Source organism: Myotis lucifugus, unplaced genomic scaffold (genome assembly GCF_000147115.1).
Source record: "Myotis lucifugus unplaced genomic scaffold, Myoluc2.0 scaffold_304, whole genome shotgun sequence".
NCBI classification, from domain to species: domain Eukaryota; kingdom Metazoa; phylum Chordata; class Mammalia; order Chiroptera; family Vespertilionidae; genus Myotis; species Myotis lucifugus.
Genome location: NW_005871352.1, coordinates 822979 through 838823, shown reverse-complemented (window position 1 = coordinate 838823; position 15845 = coordinate 822979). Strand labels below are relative to the sequence as shown.

Here is a 15845-nt window from a genome sequence, read left to right as displayed (position 1 = left end):
GGTTGGAGCATCATCCCGTACACCAAAAGGTTGCAGGTTAGATCCCTGGTCAGGGCACATACCTAGATTGTGGGTTTGATCCTCAGTCAGGGCGCATATGGGAGGCAACCAATTGATGTTTCTCTCTCACATAGACCTTTCTTTTTCTCTCCTTCTCTCTCTCTCTCTCTCAAAATCAGTAAGAACATATCCTTGGGTGAGATTAAAAAAAAAAGATACAAGTCTGTCACCAGGCATAGTTTCCCCTTTTAAAAGAAAAACAGTTTCAATAACCCCAAGACGGTCTATGTGTGAACAATGGCAAAACAAGTTGAAAAACTGAAAAAGTGTTTCAAGGGGCTATTATGCCTTCTGATTCACTAGCGTCTCCTTCTCTGACTGGGACTTCTGGTGCCTGGGACGGAGGGCACCCAGGTCGCTCCATCTCCCCCATTTTCTCACCTTTCCTCTTGAAACTCCCTTTGGTGTTTTTCTAAGAGCTCTTTTCGCAACTCCTCCTTCTCGAGAGCGTGCTTCTCCGCCAGGCTTTCCAGCTGCTCCTGGTGGAACTGCTCGAGCTCCTGAGTCAAGCCCCTCACCTTCTCTTCCGTCCAGGCACCGCTGTGAAGAAGTCCCTCCCTCTCGCGGGCGAAGCTCTCCTCTGCCCGCTCCAGCCTGTCCTGGAGCTCTGCCTCATGCTCCAGCCTCAGCGCCTCCTGCAGGAGAGTCTTCTCCTCGTCCCACCTCATCTGCAGTTGCTTCCTCTCCTCCTCGTGTTTGCAGTTCGTCAGATGTTGTGCCTCCTGGAGCGCCGCTGCCCGGCCCTGGAGTTCCGCCATTTCATGTTGAAGGTCGCTTATTTGTTTTTCCAGGATGTGCACTTCGTTCTCATACTTTTGCCTCATGTTCTCCTGCTCCTTCTCACAGGCGGCCTTGGTTTCCTCTAGCTGCTGTGCATAACGGTGCACCTAAAGCCAGGAAGCAAAACCACCACAATGTCACTCAACTCCAGGCCACGGGGAGGCGATGGGGCAGAAGTACTTTCTTTCCTACAATACATTCCTCAGTTTTCCCATTTTGTTTTAAAGTAACAATTCAAAAACACATTAAATAAGACACATTTACATCAGGCATGGCTTGCTTTCCTTTATTTTAACTTGGCTGAATTGTATTAGTTTCTGAGCAACTCTATTAAAACTGACCAGACCTTCCCATAGATACCATTGGTCTTCCCAGGCATCCTTTCCAACTGTGAACTTAGGGGCTTAACATACTGAATTAAATCCATATATTTATTGAACACCTATCAGGCACTCTGCAAGCCTCGTGGAGACACAAAGTTGGGTAAGACAAAATCCCTGCCATCAAGGAGAAACCTGTCTATGACAAATACAGAGAATTGTACTACAAGACAGAATAAAAAATATATAAAAGGTAAAGAGCTACAATGTAACCAGGGGATTCAAAGGAGGGAAAAAGCACACTTGGTGGGGGGAATTCAGGAATGGGTGCAGCAAGAGGAAAACATTTGATATAAACACTGAAGGGTAAGTAGACTCTGAGAGAGAAATAGCATAGCAGTAACAGCATGAGCAAAAGAGCACAGTCTGACGAAAAACAGAAAACTACCTGGTTTAACTGGAGGATAGGATAACTCAAAGGAAAAATGAAAAAAATACGTTGAAGCGACAAGGTTAAGGAAGGGTTTTGGAGGCCAATATTCAGAACTTGCACATAATGTAAGAAGTAATGTTATAGTAAAGGGCTTTTTTGTTTTTGTTTTATCAAGACATTTTTAACAAGTTGAAAATGTAATGGCCTTCGAGTTCTATGCTTGCTGGAAAATGAAGATCTTACATTTTGGAGAAACTCTGAGGAAAAGGTCTCACCTTTGGCCTATGAAACCATCCTGAGGAAATGGGTTCCTGGCAGCCACCAAGACACAAGAGAAAATATATAGAAAATGCTGCTGTACAAGAACGAAGTACTGAGAATCCACTACATGCAAAAGCCTATCAAGGAAATGAGAGAACAGGGTTGATAAGGACTTACTTTATCTTCAAGTTCCAGTCTTAGGTGACACAAGTCCTTGTGATGATGTTCTTTCATCTGTTCGATGACCAGCTCTGCCTCGATGCTCATATTCAGTGGATTGCAGTCTTCAGAACCAAGCCCTGAAAATACATGAGATCTACTGACCCTGATCTTTCAATAACACAGCTGGCATCAGAGGAGGGATACCATTGAATAAAGGAATAATTTTAGCCTAAATTGCCACAGATGAGATCTACTAGGAAACTGTAGAAGGCAAGAGAAGTTTCTTCTGTTTTTGAGCATCAGGGAAAACAAGAGAAACATGAAGGTGAGCAGATTCTGTCACGTACAGTCAATGCACCAAACCTTACAGAATCTATCTTTTTGGACAGTAGGTGGGGAGTAGATGTGGAAACTCTTAAACTTGATTGCCTCCTAACAAAAATGCTGTGGACTGAAGTCGTTTGGTCACATTGACCAGCCTTCTATTCATCCAAAAAATATCAAGTAACAAATTAGGTGGAGACAGAGGCCCAAATTGGTGGCAGAATAGACGGAAGGTACATGGACCTCCTCCCAGGACTAAACTGGAATTAAAATTAAAATATAGAACAATCAACCTGAATAACCAAATGAAGACTATTTGAACAGAAGTCTTATAACCAAGGATTTATTTACACTGGTAGTAAGGGCGGAAACATGAAAAGGGCTGGCCCTGTTCCCAAGGGCTGCCGCTGAGAATCTGGTGGGATATCTCAATTGCTCCCTATCCAAAAGCACCAGAGCCAGCAAGAGGCATCCACATAACATCTGGCTGTGAAAAGCAGGAGGGATTCTGTCCACCAGGGAGAGACAAGAATCTGCTACTAGGGACACGGGTGCTCTCCTAAAGGGACAACACAAAAACTTTTGTTTGCAGTCACTCAACCTGGGCTCAGGTGGAGGGAGGGTGGAGCAGACTAGAATCATGTGAGGAGAGATGGGGGTTTGTGGTTCTAGGGAGAGAGATGATAGAACAGTTGCCAGGATTCCTATACTGAGTCACTTTTCCACAATACAGACACCATCTTTCTTGGGTGGAGCATGCCTCTCCATACAAAGAGAGAATCTTAAAAGCAGCAAGAGAAAGACAGTTATCTACAAGGAAGCTCCCATAAGACTGTCAGGTGATTTCTCAACAGAAACATTTTAGGCCTGAGGGGATTGGTATGAAATATTCAAAGTATTTGAAAAGCAAGGACCTATACCCAAGACTACTTTACCCAGCAAAGCTATCATTGAAAATTGAAGGAGAAATAAAGAGCTTCCCAGACAAGAAAAGGCTAAAGGAGTTCATTACCACCAAACCAGTATTACAAGAAATGTTAAAGGGTCTTCGCTGTTAAGAAGAACAATAACAACAGAGGAACATAGTTATAATGAATAAAATTAAAATGATAATACATATGTACCTATCAATATTCACTTTAAATGTAAATGGCTTAGATGTTCCAATCAAAAGACATAGGGTAGCTGAATGGATAAGAAAACAAGACCCATATGTATGCTGTCTACAAGAGACCCATCTCAGAATGAAAGATATACACAGACCAAAAGTAAAAGGATGGAAAAGATATTTCATGCATATGGAAATGCAAAAAGAGCTGGGATAGCAATACAGATTTTAAAAACAAAGGCTATAGTAAAAGACAAAGAAGGAGAAATAGGGCGTAGATTGGAACACAGATATAGGAAGTCTGGTGGAAATTTTCTCAACTGTATGAATTCACCTCTGCAACGGCCCAGGATGATGACTGAGAGGGACATTGAAATGTAAAATGTTAGGTTGGGGACTGAGCTAGTACATAGACAAAATGATTATAGCTAATACTATGTAGAAATTTTTAAAGGTGGGGGACTCAAAAGTGTTTTTCAGCCCTAGCCAGTTTGGATCCCGGGTTCAATTCTGGTCAAGGGCTTGGTTGTAGGCTCCAGACCTAGTCAGTGCGCATGCAGAAGGCATCCAATTGATGTGTTTCTCTCTGTGTTTCTCCCCCTGCCTTCTACTCACTCTAAAAATCAATGAAAAATTATTTTCGGGTGAGGATTAACCAAAAAAAATGTTTTTCATGTGAGTATACACAGGCAGATGGGAGAAAGGGCATAAATCTTGCATCTAGAATTGACAGTCTTGCTTTGAGCTGTTTTGCTTCATATGTCATGGCATATCCTCAACTGGCGAGTGATAGTGCAAGTTACGTACCCATGAGGAGAACCCCCCAACACTTGGTCATCTATGGAAAAGTCCAGAAAAGCTTCTGAAATGTATCATATTATCAGTTAGGCTCCATCCTTACACTACAGTAAAGCTACAGACTTAGAATCAGAAGAAAGGTCTTAAGGCCTCTTTTTGTCTCTTCCCCCATCCCTTATTAATTCTAGAATAAATAGGTGAGGAGAAGAATAACTCTCATAAGGACCTGTATTCCTGTAACAACTAGTAGTGGGCAAAAGTATTTATAACAGGAGAGTTTATTATGAGCCCTTTAGGAAATTCCAACTTAACACACTGGAAGAAAGAGGCAGAAGACCAGGAAGGAGGAAAAGAGTCAATTTTGAATAGAGGAAGGCTCCCTAGCCTTGCCACTCAAAATCTTCCTCAAAGGCACAGACAACCAACACATTTATTTTATTTGTTGTTTTGCAGAGGCAATACAGACATTTAGCACAGCCAGCATAAGAAAACCAAATTCTGTGGTCTCTGGCTCCCCCTCCCTCGCCCCCCCCCACCCCCCCCCCCCGCCGCAAAAAAAAAAAAATCATTGTCATACCAGTTATTCGCTCTTTTAGAAAGGGAGAATTCAGCAATAGTTCAGTGTCTGAATTCTAACACTCCCAAGGCCTGGATTCTCAGACTTGTAGCCAGTTCTTTTTTTAAACAAAGCAAATATCTTTGTGGTTTGATTTTCCCATTCCTTGGTTGTTGCGTATCAAAATTAGATAGAAATATTCTCATAGAGATGTCAAGAATGAACGAAAACACAGACCACAAGTGAAATAGCTCAAGAATATAGTACTGCCAAAGTCTTTTTCTGTTGTTACTGTTGCCAAAGTTTGTCTATTCTACATTCAACCATGGTTCTAAAAGGAAAAGTCAAAGGCAGAGACTGAAAAGATGGTGTCTGAATGGCTTACCCTGGTCAGGCTCAAGGCAGTCACTGTTAACACCAAGCTCTTCTGACAGTGTGTTCTTCAAGGGAAGTCTGGAAACTTTGCCTTGTGTACGATATTCTTCCAGCTCAGACTGGAGTTCATCCACTTGGTCTTGTAATACCTGGAGTTTAAAAACCAACATGAGTATTGGATGTGACACCAAGCAACAAAAGAAAGGACAGATAAATTGGATATCATCAAAGTAAAAAACTTTTGTGCTTCAAAGAATACTATCAAGAAAATAAAAAAATAAATTAAAAAACCCTAGAGAATGGGAGAAAAGTTTTTGCAAATTACATGATAAGGGACTTGCAACAAGAATATATAAAGAACTATTAAAACTCAACACTAAAAAGACAAATAACTCATTTAATTATTAGGCAAAGGATCTAAATAGATATTTCTCTAAAGAGGATATACCAGTAAGTAAATGAAAAGACACTCAACATCAATAGCCATCAGGGAAATGCAAATCAAAACCAGTGAGATACCCCTTCAGAGCTGCTAGAATGGCTATAATAAAAGGAGACATATAATAGTAACTACTGGCAAGGCTGTAGAGACGGAACTCTCATACTGGTGGAAATGTAAAATGGTGTAAACCCACTGGAAAAAGTTTGGCACTCTCTCAAAAAGTTAAACATACAGTCGTCGTATGACCCAGCAATTCCATTCCTCAGTATATACCCAAGAGAAATGAAAGCATATATCCACACAAAAACTTGCACACAAGCATTCACATCAGCATTATACACAATCTTCAAAACAATCCAAATGTTCATCAACTAATGAATGGATAAATAAAATCTGGTACAATCATATAATGGAGTATTATTTAGCAACTGAAAGAAATGAAGTACTGATACATGCTACAACATGGGTGGACCTTGAAAACATTATGCTAAATGAAGCAAGCCAGATACAAAGGGCCATGTATTGTATAATTCCATTTATATGCAATGTAAAGAACAGGCAAATCCATAGAGACAGAAAGTAGGTGACTGATTAGTTGCCAGGGCTGGGGTCATGAGAGAAAGCATAACAAAGTGGAGTAGGAGTTCTTTTTGTGTGATGAAATGTTCTAAAATGGATTATGGTAATGGGTTGCACAATTCTGTGAATATGCTAAAAAACAGTGAATTGTACACCTCAAATGGGTGAACTGTATCGTTACGAAAAGCTTTCAAAAAAATAGAGAAGTGGATGGATTTGGGGAATTTTTGGAGGTAGAACTGACAGATTTTACCGATGACATAATTCACTTTAAAGACATATAAAAACACCTCTACTTGATTAGAGCCGACAGCCAAACTTAATTGTAAAAGCAGCATGAATGTTTCATTTCTTTAAATGTGCATATATATTTCCTGAGAAGGCAGACTATGAGCAACCTCAAAAGAAGGTGATGTTCTCATTTCTCTGTTCATCTAAAGCAGTCAGAACTCAGTTATGCTTACCTTGTTAGAATAAAGAAGTCTTTGTGACTTAAGAAAAACTAAGCTAAAAAATTCAAACAACTAAGCTAAAAAATCCAATATTTCTATTATTTATTTAAGGATTTTTTTTGTCTCTTCTGGTAGGAATTTATAATTATTTACTAGCTAAAGATTTGAGTGGTTTCTGCTTCATTTGCATTTTGTAAATAAAATAAGGAATCTAAGCAGAAAAAAACCCCCACGGGACAACAGCAAACTACATCAGATTAGGTCTGTAATGATGAATCAGGAAAGGCTAATTTTGGAATAAGCACATCACCATGACCACATATATTCCTCCACTTGGAATAAACCATATTTTCCTCTAAGCACCGGTAATTTCCGACCTAGATAAAGCAGACTTAAATGAAGTGTGCATGATTCCCTAATATTTCAAGATACTAAATAATAATATTAGCAGCTAGCATTTGGGTTAAGTGCTTACCATGTCCTAGGCCAGTGATGGCGAACCTATGACACGCGTGTCAGAGGTGACACGTGAACTCATTTTTTTGGTTGATTTTTCTTTGTTAAATGGCATTTAAATATATAAAATAAATATCAAAAACATACATCTTTGTTTTACTATGGTTACAAATATCAAAAAATTTCTATATGTGACATGGCACCAGTTACGTTAGGGTTTTTCAAAATGCTGACACGCCGAGCTCAAAAGTTTCGCCATCACTGTCCTAGGCTCTGTTCTAAGCACTTTCCATTCAGTTACTCATTGAATCGTCACAACAACCCTATTATTTTTACCTCCTGCATATGAGGCATCGAGGCTCCCACAGAGTAAGTGTCTTGCTCATGGTCACACAGCTAGGAAATGGTCAAGCGGGACTGGACCCCAGCCCTGGCAACTAATCACCTACTTTCTGCCTCCACTCGCTAAGTCCTCTTAGGTCACTCACCCTGCACTGCTGCTCATATTCATTTCTCATCTGCGTCAGCCTCTCTTCTTGCAGGAAGAATTCAGCACTGCTGGGATCGAGGTCACCAAACTGGAAAAGGCAAAGGAGAAAGCTGTCATTTTCCCAAGCGTCCTTCTCTGACCTTCAACATTCCAAAGGTCCCAGAGTCTGGTGTTCACCCAGTCTCTTGAGTATGAAAGGAATGTGACATTTAAGTAGGAACACCACCAACTGGATGATGGGAAGAACATTCTAGAGGGATGTGTTCAGCTAACCCAGGGATCATTTCTCAGTGCCGTGCAATGGTTTCCTCACATCCAGCCTCTGAAATGAAATCTCTGCAAGGAGTGACTGCTTCCCTTACCCACCTAAATCCTCCCCTAATAGTCATTTTCTCGGTGGCATTGCTCCTGCTCTTTTGCGTAAACTACACTGAGGTAGCTGGGTATCAGGAAGTCCCATTTAAACAGATTTACCTTTTCTGCTAACACATTTTCCAAATTTCGTTGAAGTTTGTTTGTCAGATTCTCATACTCTGCCAACTTCTCAGCATTTTCCAGCAGCTCATTTTCTAGTCGACTGTTTTCCTGAAGAAATTTGGGGAAATTAAATAGGCACAGATTGAAAAATAAGAAAACTGTTGTACCATTTTATATGAGGCACACGAATCAGTGCTCTGGATTGAGAATTTGTTCACTCTGAAAGTTTCAGATTAGACAAAAGTAAATATTTTAAAAATGGCTGTTTATCTTATAATCTAAAAGCCTGCCTCCTTTTTTTATTGACCCTACAGAACCGTGCTGTCCAACAGGGAGCCACTGGCAGCCACGTGTGGACACTGAGCACCTGAAACACGCACAGCACCAACTGAGGCATGCTGGGAGCGTAAAACTCCCCGAGGCCTAAGCGTTGGCACAAGAATGTAAAATTGCTCAATAATTTTTACATACTGATTCCATCAAAATGATAATGTTTGGAGATACTAGACTAAAGAAAACGATTTACAATTAATTTCGCCTGTTCCTTTTAACCTTTCAATGCAGCTATTTGAAAATTTGAAATTATGTGTATGGCTTGCATTATCTTTCTTCTGGACAGCATTGCAGTAGAAAATTTAATGGCATGAAAGACATTCTCAACATCTTATCAAATGAGAGAAAACTGGTTCGGCTAACAGCAAAAGAGGTCAGAAAAACTGTAAAAAGCAGAATAACCCTACATTTTTATTTAGTGATGATAGAGTTTGGTTTACATTTTAATTTTGGTTTAAGGATGTAAAAGCTACACACATATAGGTTTTTCATAATTGGTATATGTTTAAATTATTATAATAAAATAATACATAAAATGAAGTCCACAAAGGACTTGTTAGAGAGATTTCCACCCACGTTTGTTAAAAATATATATAATCACACAGACTTGCCATTCAACCTATTTTCTATTCCAATGTTAAAGGCTGATTGGAAGAACAGTATTTTCAAAGTACATTTTGCCAAAAGAATATAGAGCCAATATATGTTAACACATTCATGTTCACACCCTCTCAGAGCATATGGAGTAAAAGAGAACATGTTTGAAGCATTTAAAAAATATACCATTCCCCCTAAAATGCCAATTCTACAACTCTAACCCTTCAAAGTATGTCTAGATTTAGATGTCAACAATGAGCAGCAATCTCGAGGTATCGGGCCTGAGGGGGTGCTCTTGTCAACAATGAGCAGCAATCTCGAGGTATCGGGCCTGAGGGGGTGCTCTGGACACCGCGAGTCAGATACGAATACAATGACCTATGATGGATCAGAAAATTACCTTATTTTCATTTCACTGAAATGGAACAAAGTGAGTGAAATGGAAATGAAAAAGTAACTGGCCTGCAGTGTTGGAGAAAGCAGTGAAGGAGCATAAAAGCCCATTGAGGAACCGAGAGAGCTGATGGCAGGTGCAATGGGGTTGGGGCCATGACATGGGGGGGTGGGGATTGCTGGTGGTTCCTGAGGCTAGAAAGGTATGGCAAGCCCCATTTTAGGGCGTCCAGTGTTACCACATTGCACCCTTACAAAGGGTAAGAGCGTGATTGTAAGTGCTTTTTAATAAGGCAACTCTGGTGTCCATGCGGAGGTCAGACAGACAGAAGAAAGGCTGCACATTAAGTCCATGAGAAATCATGATGAATTCTGAACCTATCCAGAGCCTGTGGAAATGGAGAGGCAGCGGATAAATCTGGGAGGCACTGCAGAGCATCAAGACTTAAAGACTGATGAGTGAGGCTGACTGAGGACTTGAGCTTCTGTGACACAGCACATGGCGATGATGCAGACCAGGGAGAAAACTCAACAGAGGAAATAGTTCGATGGTTAGGGAGCGAGAATCAGCTCTGTTTTTGATGTGTGGAGTTTGGGAACCTTTCATAACCTCAACAATAGTGAATATTTCATATGTACCAATTACCTGCCAGACACCATATGTGTAGTGTCCCATTTAATCCCCATATCAACGCCTCGGGGTAGGTATAACGATGGTGCCCATTTTGCACATTAGGAAGTAGGTTTGGGTAACTTGTTCATGGTTTTCCCGTAAGTAGCGGTATCCGGATTGGAACCAGGCAGTCTGAGTCCAGACCCCCATCCCCGCTTATCTCTAGACTACACTGTACCATGGTATCTGCTGTCAGAGTCCAGTAAAGAGAAGGATCACTTCCTCTACAAGGCACGGGAAAGGAGAGTGGGATGCATGAGGGAAAAGGCACATCTGGAAGCACAGAAGCAAAGCTGATGGGCTCTGTGTGGCAGGAGACAAGTCCATTTGCTAAGAGGAAGGGGCGAGGGGAGGGCAGGGAAGGGAGAGGGCATCCACCTGGCCAAACAGCCCTGAGGACCCAGTGCAGCTTCAGGGGGGCGAGAAGAACAAGAATCAACTCTTGACAAACCAGAAGCCTGGATACCCCTGAAACAGATCCCAGCGGGGCTCTGCTATATCTGGGTCACGGCCCAGCTGGGTGAACGTGCGGGAAACCCTGAGTGAGCCCTGGGCAGACCGGCCCTCTTACACAGCTGCGTTTTCCTTAGCAGGACCCAGACCACAGAACCAACAGGAAGGTTACCTTTAAAGAGAGGGCCAGGCGGTCCCGGATGTAGTTCTCTTCTGTTTTTGCCTTTTCAATTTCCTGCTCAAGTTCCAAACGCTGCTTGCCCACCTGTTGCATGATCTGCTCCCTCTCCTTTCGGAGTTCATTCTTTAAGGCTGCTATGCGTTCCTTGTACTCTTCATCCAGTTTCCTGGGAGGAGAAAAGACCAGCAAGCTGCCATCAAGTTCCTCAGAGATCCCTATGCGGATCTACCAAAATTGGAAACAGAATCAAGCAACTTGAGAAAGTATCTAGTGTATCCTGCTTTCCTTTAGGCTTAGCAAGACCTCATTCACTCCAGCCAGGTGTGGCCAGGCAGGCTGAGCCCCGCTGCCCTGGGCCAGGGTGCTGGGTGAGGAGGGGCCTGGCCCTACCAGTCGCACCTGAGGTTGTACTCATTCCGTCGCTCGATGGCCGCGTGATGATCGTCCACCTCTGAGGCCATGAGAGACTTGAGCTTCTCGGCTTTGTCCAGATCTAACCGTAGCTTCTCTTTTTCTCTGCCCACTTGATCAACACGCTCCCTAGAATCAGAAATAAACTGAGTTAAAGGGAAACTGTTTCTAAGTAACAAGTAGACCCCCAAATGCTCTCATCTGGCTTGTTTCAATGCAAACACAAAACCAAGACAACCAAACACCTTCCAAATCAAGGACATTCCATACCTCCCTTCAAAAACCTACATGCACATCCACGCTCTCCCTCATTTTTACAGTAGAGAGATAATAGCAGATTAGCCACATCGGCATATGGAAAAAATGTATATCCCAGGCATCTCAGTGACTTTTGCTGGACAAGTAGAAAAGGAAATGAATGAAACAACTCACAGCAAATGCCGGATCTCAGCTTTGAAGCTGGCCAGAGCCGCCTGGTGGATGCTGTTCTTGGTGACCAAAAGTTCATTTTCAAGAGCCAGTGTCAACTCTGTCAAGTTGATGTTTCCATCAAGGCTAAAATCCAAGGCCTGGAAATCAGAACAAGTTCAGGAGAATCACAAGTTCTATCCTCTGAAAGCAGACAGTGAAGGTTAACAAACCCAGAGAGCTAAATGTATAGTCTAGATGGATGATTACATTTCTTTAGTGACTGCTAAGGAACAATCTTTAGTCCAGAACATAACTAGCTCTCTTTAAGGAAACCATAACATGGTTACTTACATGTTTTTAAAGAAAATGCTATCTGGCACTTTAAATAAACACAGTCGTATAATTCTAATCCTTACCAACCAGAGATTAGTTAAGAGCATTTCTTTTATTAATAATTTAGGGGTTAAAAACACAGAAAGTAGTTGGCAACAGATTCCTGGTTAAAGGGGGTAGGAAAAGTTATCTCTTATCTTTGAGGTTTTATGAATAGAAGTATCATTAAGGAGAAATCAAATAATCAAATCACAGTTTCAAAAAACACCTGGAATTTTTCAACCCTTTCCCAATTTGCCATTTTTCTCCCACTTTTGCTGCCACACCTTCAGGATCTCCTGGCTGTTCTCAATGCCCTCTTCCTGCCAGGTGTCAAGTATTCTCTCCACTGGTGCGTAGCCCATCCCATCATCCAGGCAGGAGAAGACCCGAAAGCCAGTGGTACTCGTCATCACCAATGGGGTTGTAGTACGTCGTCCACTCTCATCAAAAGACTGGAGGAAGAAAGAGACTTGAGCAAGCTCAGGCATTTCAACAAGGTGTCGGTGAAGACCAGAACTGGTCAGTCCTGACCACAAGGAGCAGAAGGATGTGTTTCTCTAATTTACACAAGGGGCGGGGCGAGTCATGCAGCCCCTTTGATCTCTGTTTCCCAAGTGAGCCTAGAATGCAAAGCTTATCAAAAACAAGGAGCTCTGGCAGAGGGTTCCTTGCTATGGATGAGATGTGTCTCTACTTACACCAGGTTTTTTCTTCAGTTAACATTAAGGGGCATAACTAGTGGTCTTCCCACTCTATAATTTATGGTCATTTCGCAAACCTAATTTTTCCTTCTCAATGGCTTATTCTTTCTTTCTTATTCTTCTTTGCCTCTCTTTCTCCTCAGTATTTTTCTTCAACCAACCAATTAAGTCATTAGAAGTTATTCACATGGGTTTAATTTCTACCTATAAAGAAACCACTTCTGCCTGGCCGGTGTGGCTCAGTGGTTGAGCATTGACCAGGAAGTCAAGGTTCGATTCCCAGTCAGGTTACATGCCCAGGTTTCAGGCTCGATTCCCAATAGGGGGCATGCAAGAGGCAGCCAATCAATGATTCTCTTATTCCCTCTCCCTTCCTCTCTGAAATCAATAAAAATATATATTAAAAAGAAAAAAAAAGAAATCACTTCCCATTTATTTTTATTTCTTACCTGCATGGAGAGATGCCTTTTCAACTGTCTATAGGGAGTAGATGCTGACGGTGTAAAGGATTTCCCATTTTTGAACAAGCCATAGAAAAAATCTTCTACACTCATTGTACCATCAGGATCAAGATTATGGAAGACTTCCTCAAGCATCTAGAAAAAAGTAACCAAATGTTTTAAACATTTCACTCAAAATAACACAAGGCCCAAACTACACTGTTGGCCAATAGAAATTGGCACCAATGTTGATCCCAGGACTCCAGAAATATAACATGCCCCTTTATTCTAGTTTCACTAAATTTACTTTCCTTTCTAGTACTATACCCTTCTACCTCACACAAACTAAACAAAAGTCCATTTCAATATCTTCATAATCTTTACACAAGTTAGCAATTACTGTTTTCTCTTTTACTCACACTTTTAGAGCAGGTAACCTTTATTTCCTTTCTTTTTTTTTTAATTTCAGAGAGGAAGGAAGAGGGAGAGAGGGATAGAAACATCAATGAGAGAGAATCATTAATTGGCTGCCTCCTGCACACCCCCCACTGGGGATTGAGCCTGCAACCTGGGCATGTGCCAGACCCAGAATCAAACCATGACCTCCTGGTTCATAGGTTGACACTCAACCACTGAGCAATGGTAGCCAGATGAGCAGGTAATTTTTTTTAAAATATATTTTTATTGATTTTTTACAGAGAGGAAGGGAAAGGGATAGAGAGTTAGAAACATTGATGAGAGAGAAACATCGACCAGCTGCCTCCTGCACACCCCCTGCTGGGGATGTGCCCGCAACCAAGGTACATGCCCCTGACCGGAATTGAACCTGGGACCCTTCAGTCTGCAGGCTGACGCTCTATCCACTGAGCTAAACCAGTCAGGGCGAGCAGGTAATCTTTAATGTTATTATATATCATTCTCACAAATTAAAAAATTACTTAAAAATATAGCTTCCTAGTGATGTAATAGTAAAAGTTAATTGGACATTGAGTCATTGTACTGTGGTTACTCTACACAATATTGTATGTATATTAAATTTTTGAAACTGGTATGTTAGATAGAATTTGTTCTGGGGCAGATAGCAATGACCTAAAAGCTTAGATCTGAAACCCATGACTTGGGATTTAGAATGTTATTTGGAACGGTACTGCGTGTTTTGTGTTTTCATTTGTTTTATGCTTTAGCATGGGAGAAATGAAGATTGGAGGAGAAGAGGATTTTGTGTGTGTGCAATAGAAGGATTCTAGGAGGTGTAAAGAGAAGGGAATTTTCCTGGCCCTTTTGCAACCTCTGACAGTAATCAGGTGGTCCTCATCATATAATGAGGACAGAGGACACTGGACTACAGTCTCTCCACAGGCTTGCCTAGGAGATGGTTTGTTTCCCAGCTCAACAGAGGAAAGGAAAGGAGAATAAAGCAGATGAATCGCTGAAACACAAAACAGGGAGGGGAGGTAAAGACCTCTTTCTCCCCCTGGCAGTTGGATTCCTCTTTTCTATAGAACATGCCTCCAAGGAATAAAACAGAGGTCACCGGAGGATCTTGTTAAGTGTGGTCTCCAATACAGTTAATGTGGGGGTGGGGCCTGAGATTCTGCAATTCTAACAAGCTCTCTGGTGATGCCCATGTTAAACAGAATAAACATCAAATTCACTCTTATTGCATTAGAGCCTACAATTAATTGGGTCCACTCTAACAAAGGCCTCTTTGTAACACGTCCTTAAATTTTCAATATTCATTTCCTAAGTCTGGACTATAACTAGGATTCCAGTCATCTCAGAATTGTTGATTTTATTTTTCATGTAATTGCTTGAGGCATTTCTTTTATGTCAAATGCTTTTTTTTCTCAATTCCTATCCAATAGGAAACATCTGTCCCTGTTTCTATTTATATCCACTTCCTCTCGAGAGGACTCTAAAACAAGAAAACCATTCTTAAGAGTGCAAATCTTTGGCAGAAGCAATGGCTCCAAATAGAGAATTGTGTTATGAAACTCAAAGGTATTTGGGTCAAGATTCTATGTTTGCTAAGATCCCTTAGCTTCTCAGTCCCCTTCTTATAACCAAAAGTACACTTTCTTAGAGGACTAGGCCTTCCAGACCATCAAACCAGAAGTCACAGTAAAATCCAGCTGCGGTTAACTGCAGTTGACAAGCATGTTGTGGCTCTAACCTTAGACCCACACTGCTTAACCTTGTGACCTTGGCCAAATCCATGCACAGCTTCCAGATTGCCTAAACACCCATCACCTGATCCATTCCAAGGGAGCCCTGCCAGTTACTGTGCATGGGGCAGTGGGCAAATGGTGAATCAAAAGGATGTGGATTCAGAAGGGGGTGGATGAGCAGGGCTGGGCTGAAAAGAATACAAGTCAACTGAGCAACTGGGGCACCCCCTGCAGCCTGTGCAGGAGCCAAACCTAGACCCCTGAGGACATTCTTACTCCCCAGGCTACACCAGCCTGATCTTTGGATGGCTGATTTCCCAATGTGTAAGTTGCAAAATAATGCACTAGAATAGGGACCATGAACCCCAAATACCCAGAGAGATCAGAAGGTGATATATGAGGCAGAGTGGTCCTGAGACGTTAGAAAGTAGTGCCCTTTAAAGTAGTGAACTGTACCCACGCGGGCATGCCCTGCCCAAAGGCCCTAGGCACTTCCTGCTGCCAGCAAATGGAGCCAAATCTAACCTTTAAAAAAACTTCCTGATTTTAAAAAGGGCAGCAAAAAAGTTCAATTTCTAAACATTGCGCAGGCCAAGTAAAACAGCCTCTGGGCCATCTAGGGCAACGGTTTGTCAT

General features: G+C 41.7%; 1 protein-coding gene across 8 annotated transcripts in view; it reads right to left on the bottom strand.

Annotated features, from left to right (window-relative positions):
• NIN (ninein) overlaps positions 1-15845 on the bottom strand; it is a 99940-nt gene that overhangs the window by 32124 nt on the left and 51971 nt on the right. For 7 of the 8 annotated variants that reach the window (XM_014465629.2, XM_023763873.1, XM_006100231.3 and 4 more), the window contains 10 exons: positions 13051-13197; positions 12185-12352; positions 11547-11683; positions 11103-11243; positions 10695-10869; positions 8071-8181; positions 7595-7684; positions 5188-5326; positions 2032-2153; positions 442-947 (listed from right to left, as the gene is read on the bottom strand). In XM_014465629.2, coding sequence (XP_014321115.1) covers positions 442-947; positions 2032-2153; positions 5188-5326; positions 7595-7684; positions 8071-8181; positions 10695-10869; positions 11103-11243; positions 11547-11683; positions 12185-12352; positions 13051-13197 — 1736 coding nt within the window. The remainder of the gene's footprint in view (positions 1-441; positions 948-2031; positions 2154-5187; positions 5327-7594; positions 7685-8070; positions 8182-10694; positions 10870-11102; positions 11244-11546; positions 11684-12184; positions 12353-13050; positions 13198-15845) is intronic. The other variant, XM_023763874.1, reaches the window with a different exon arrangement.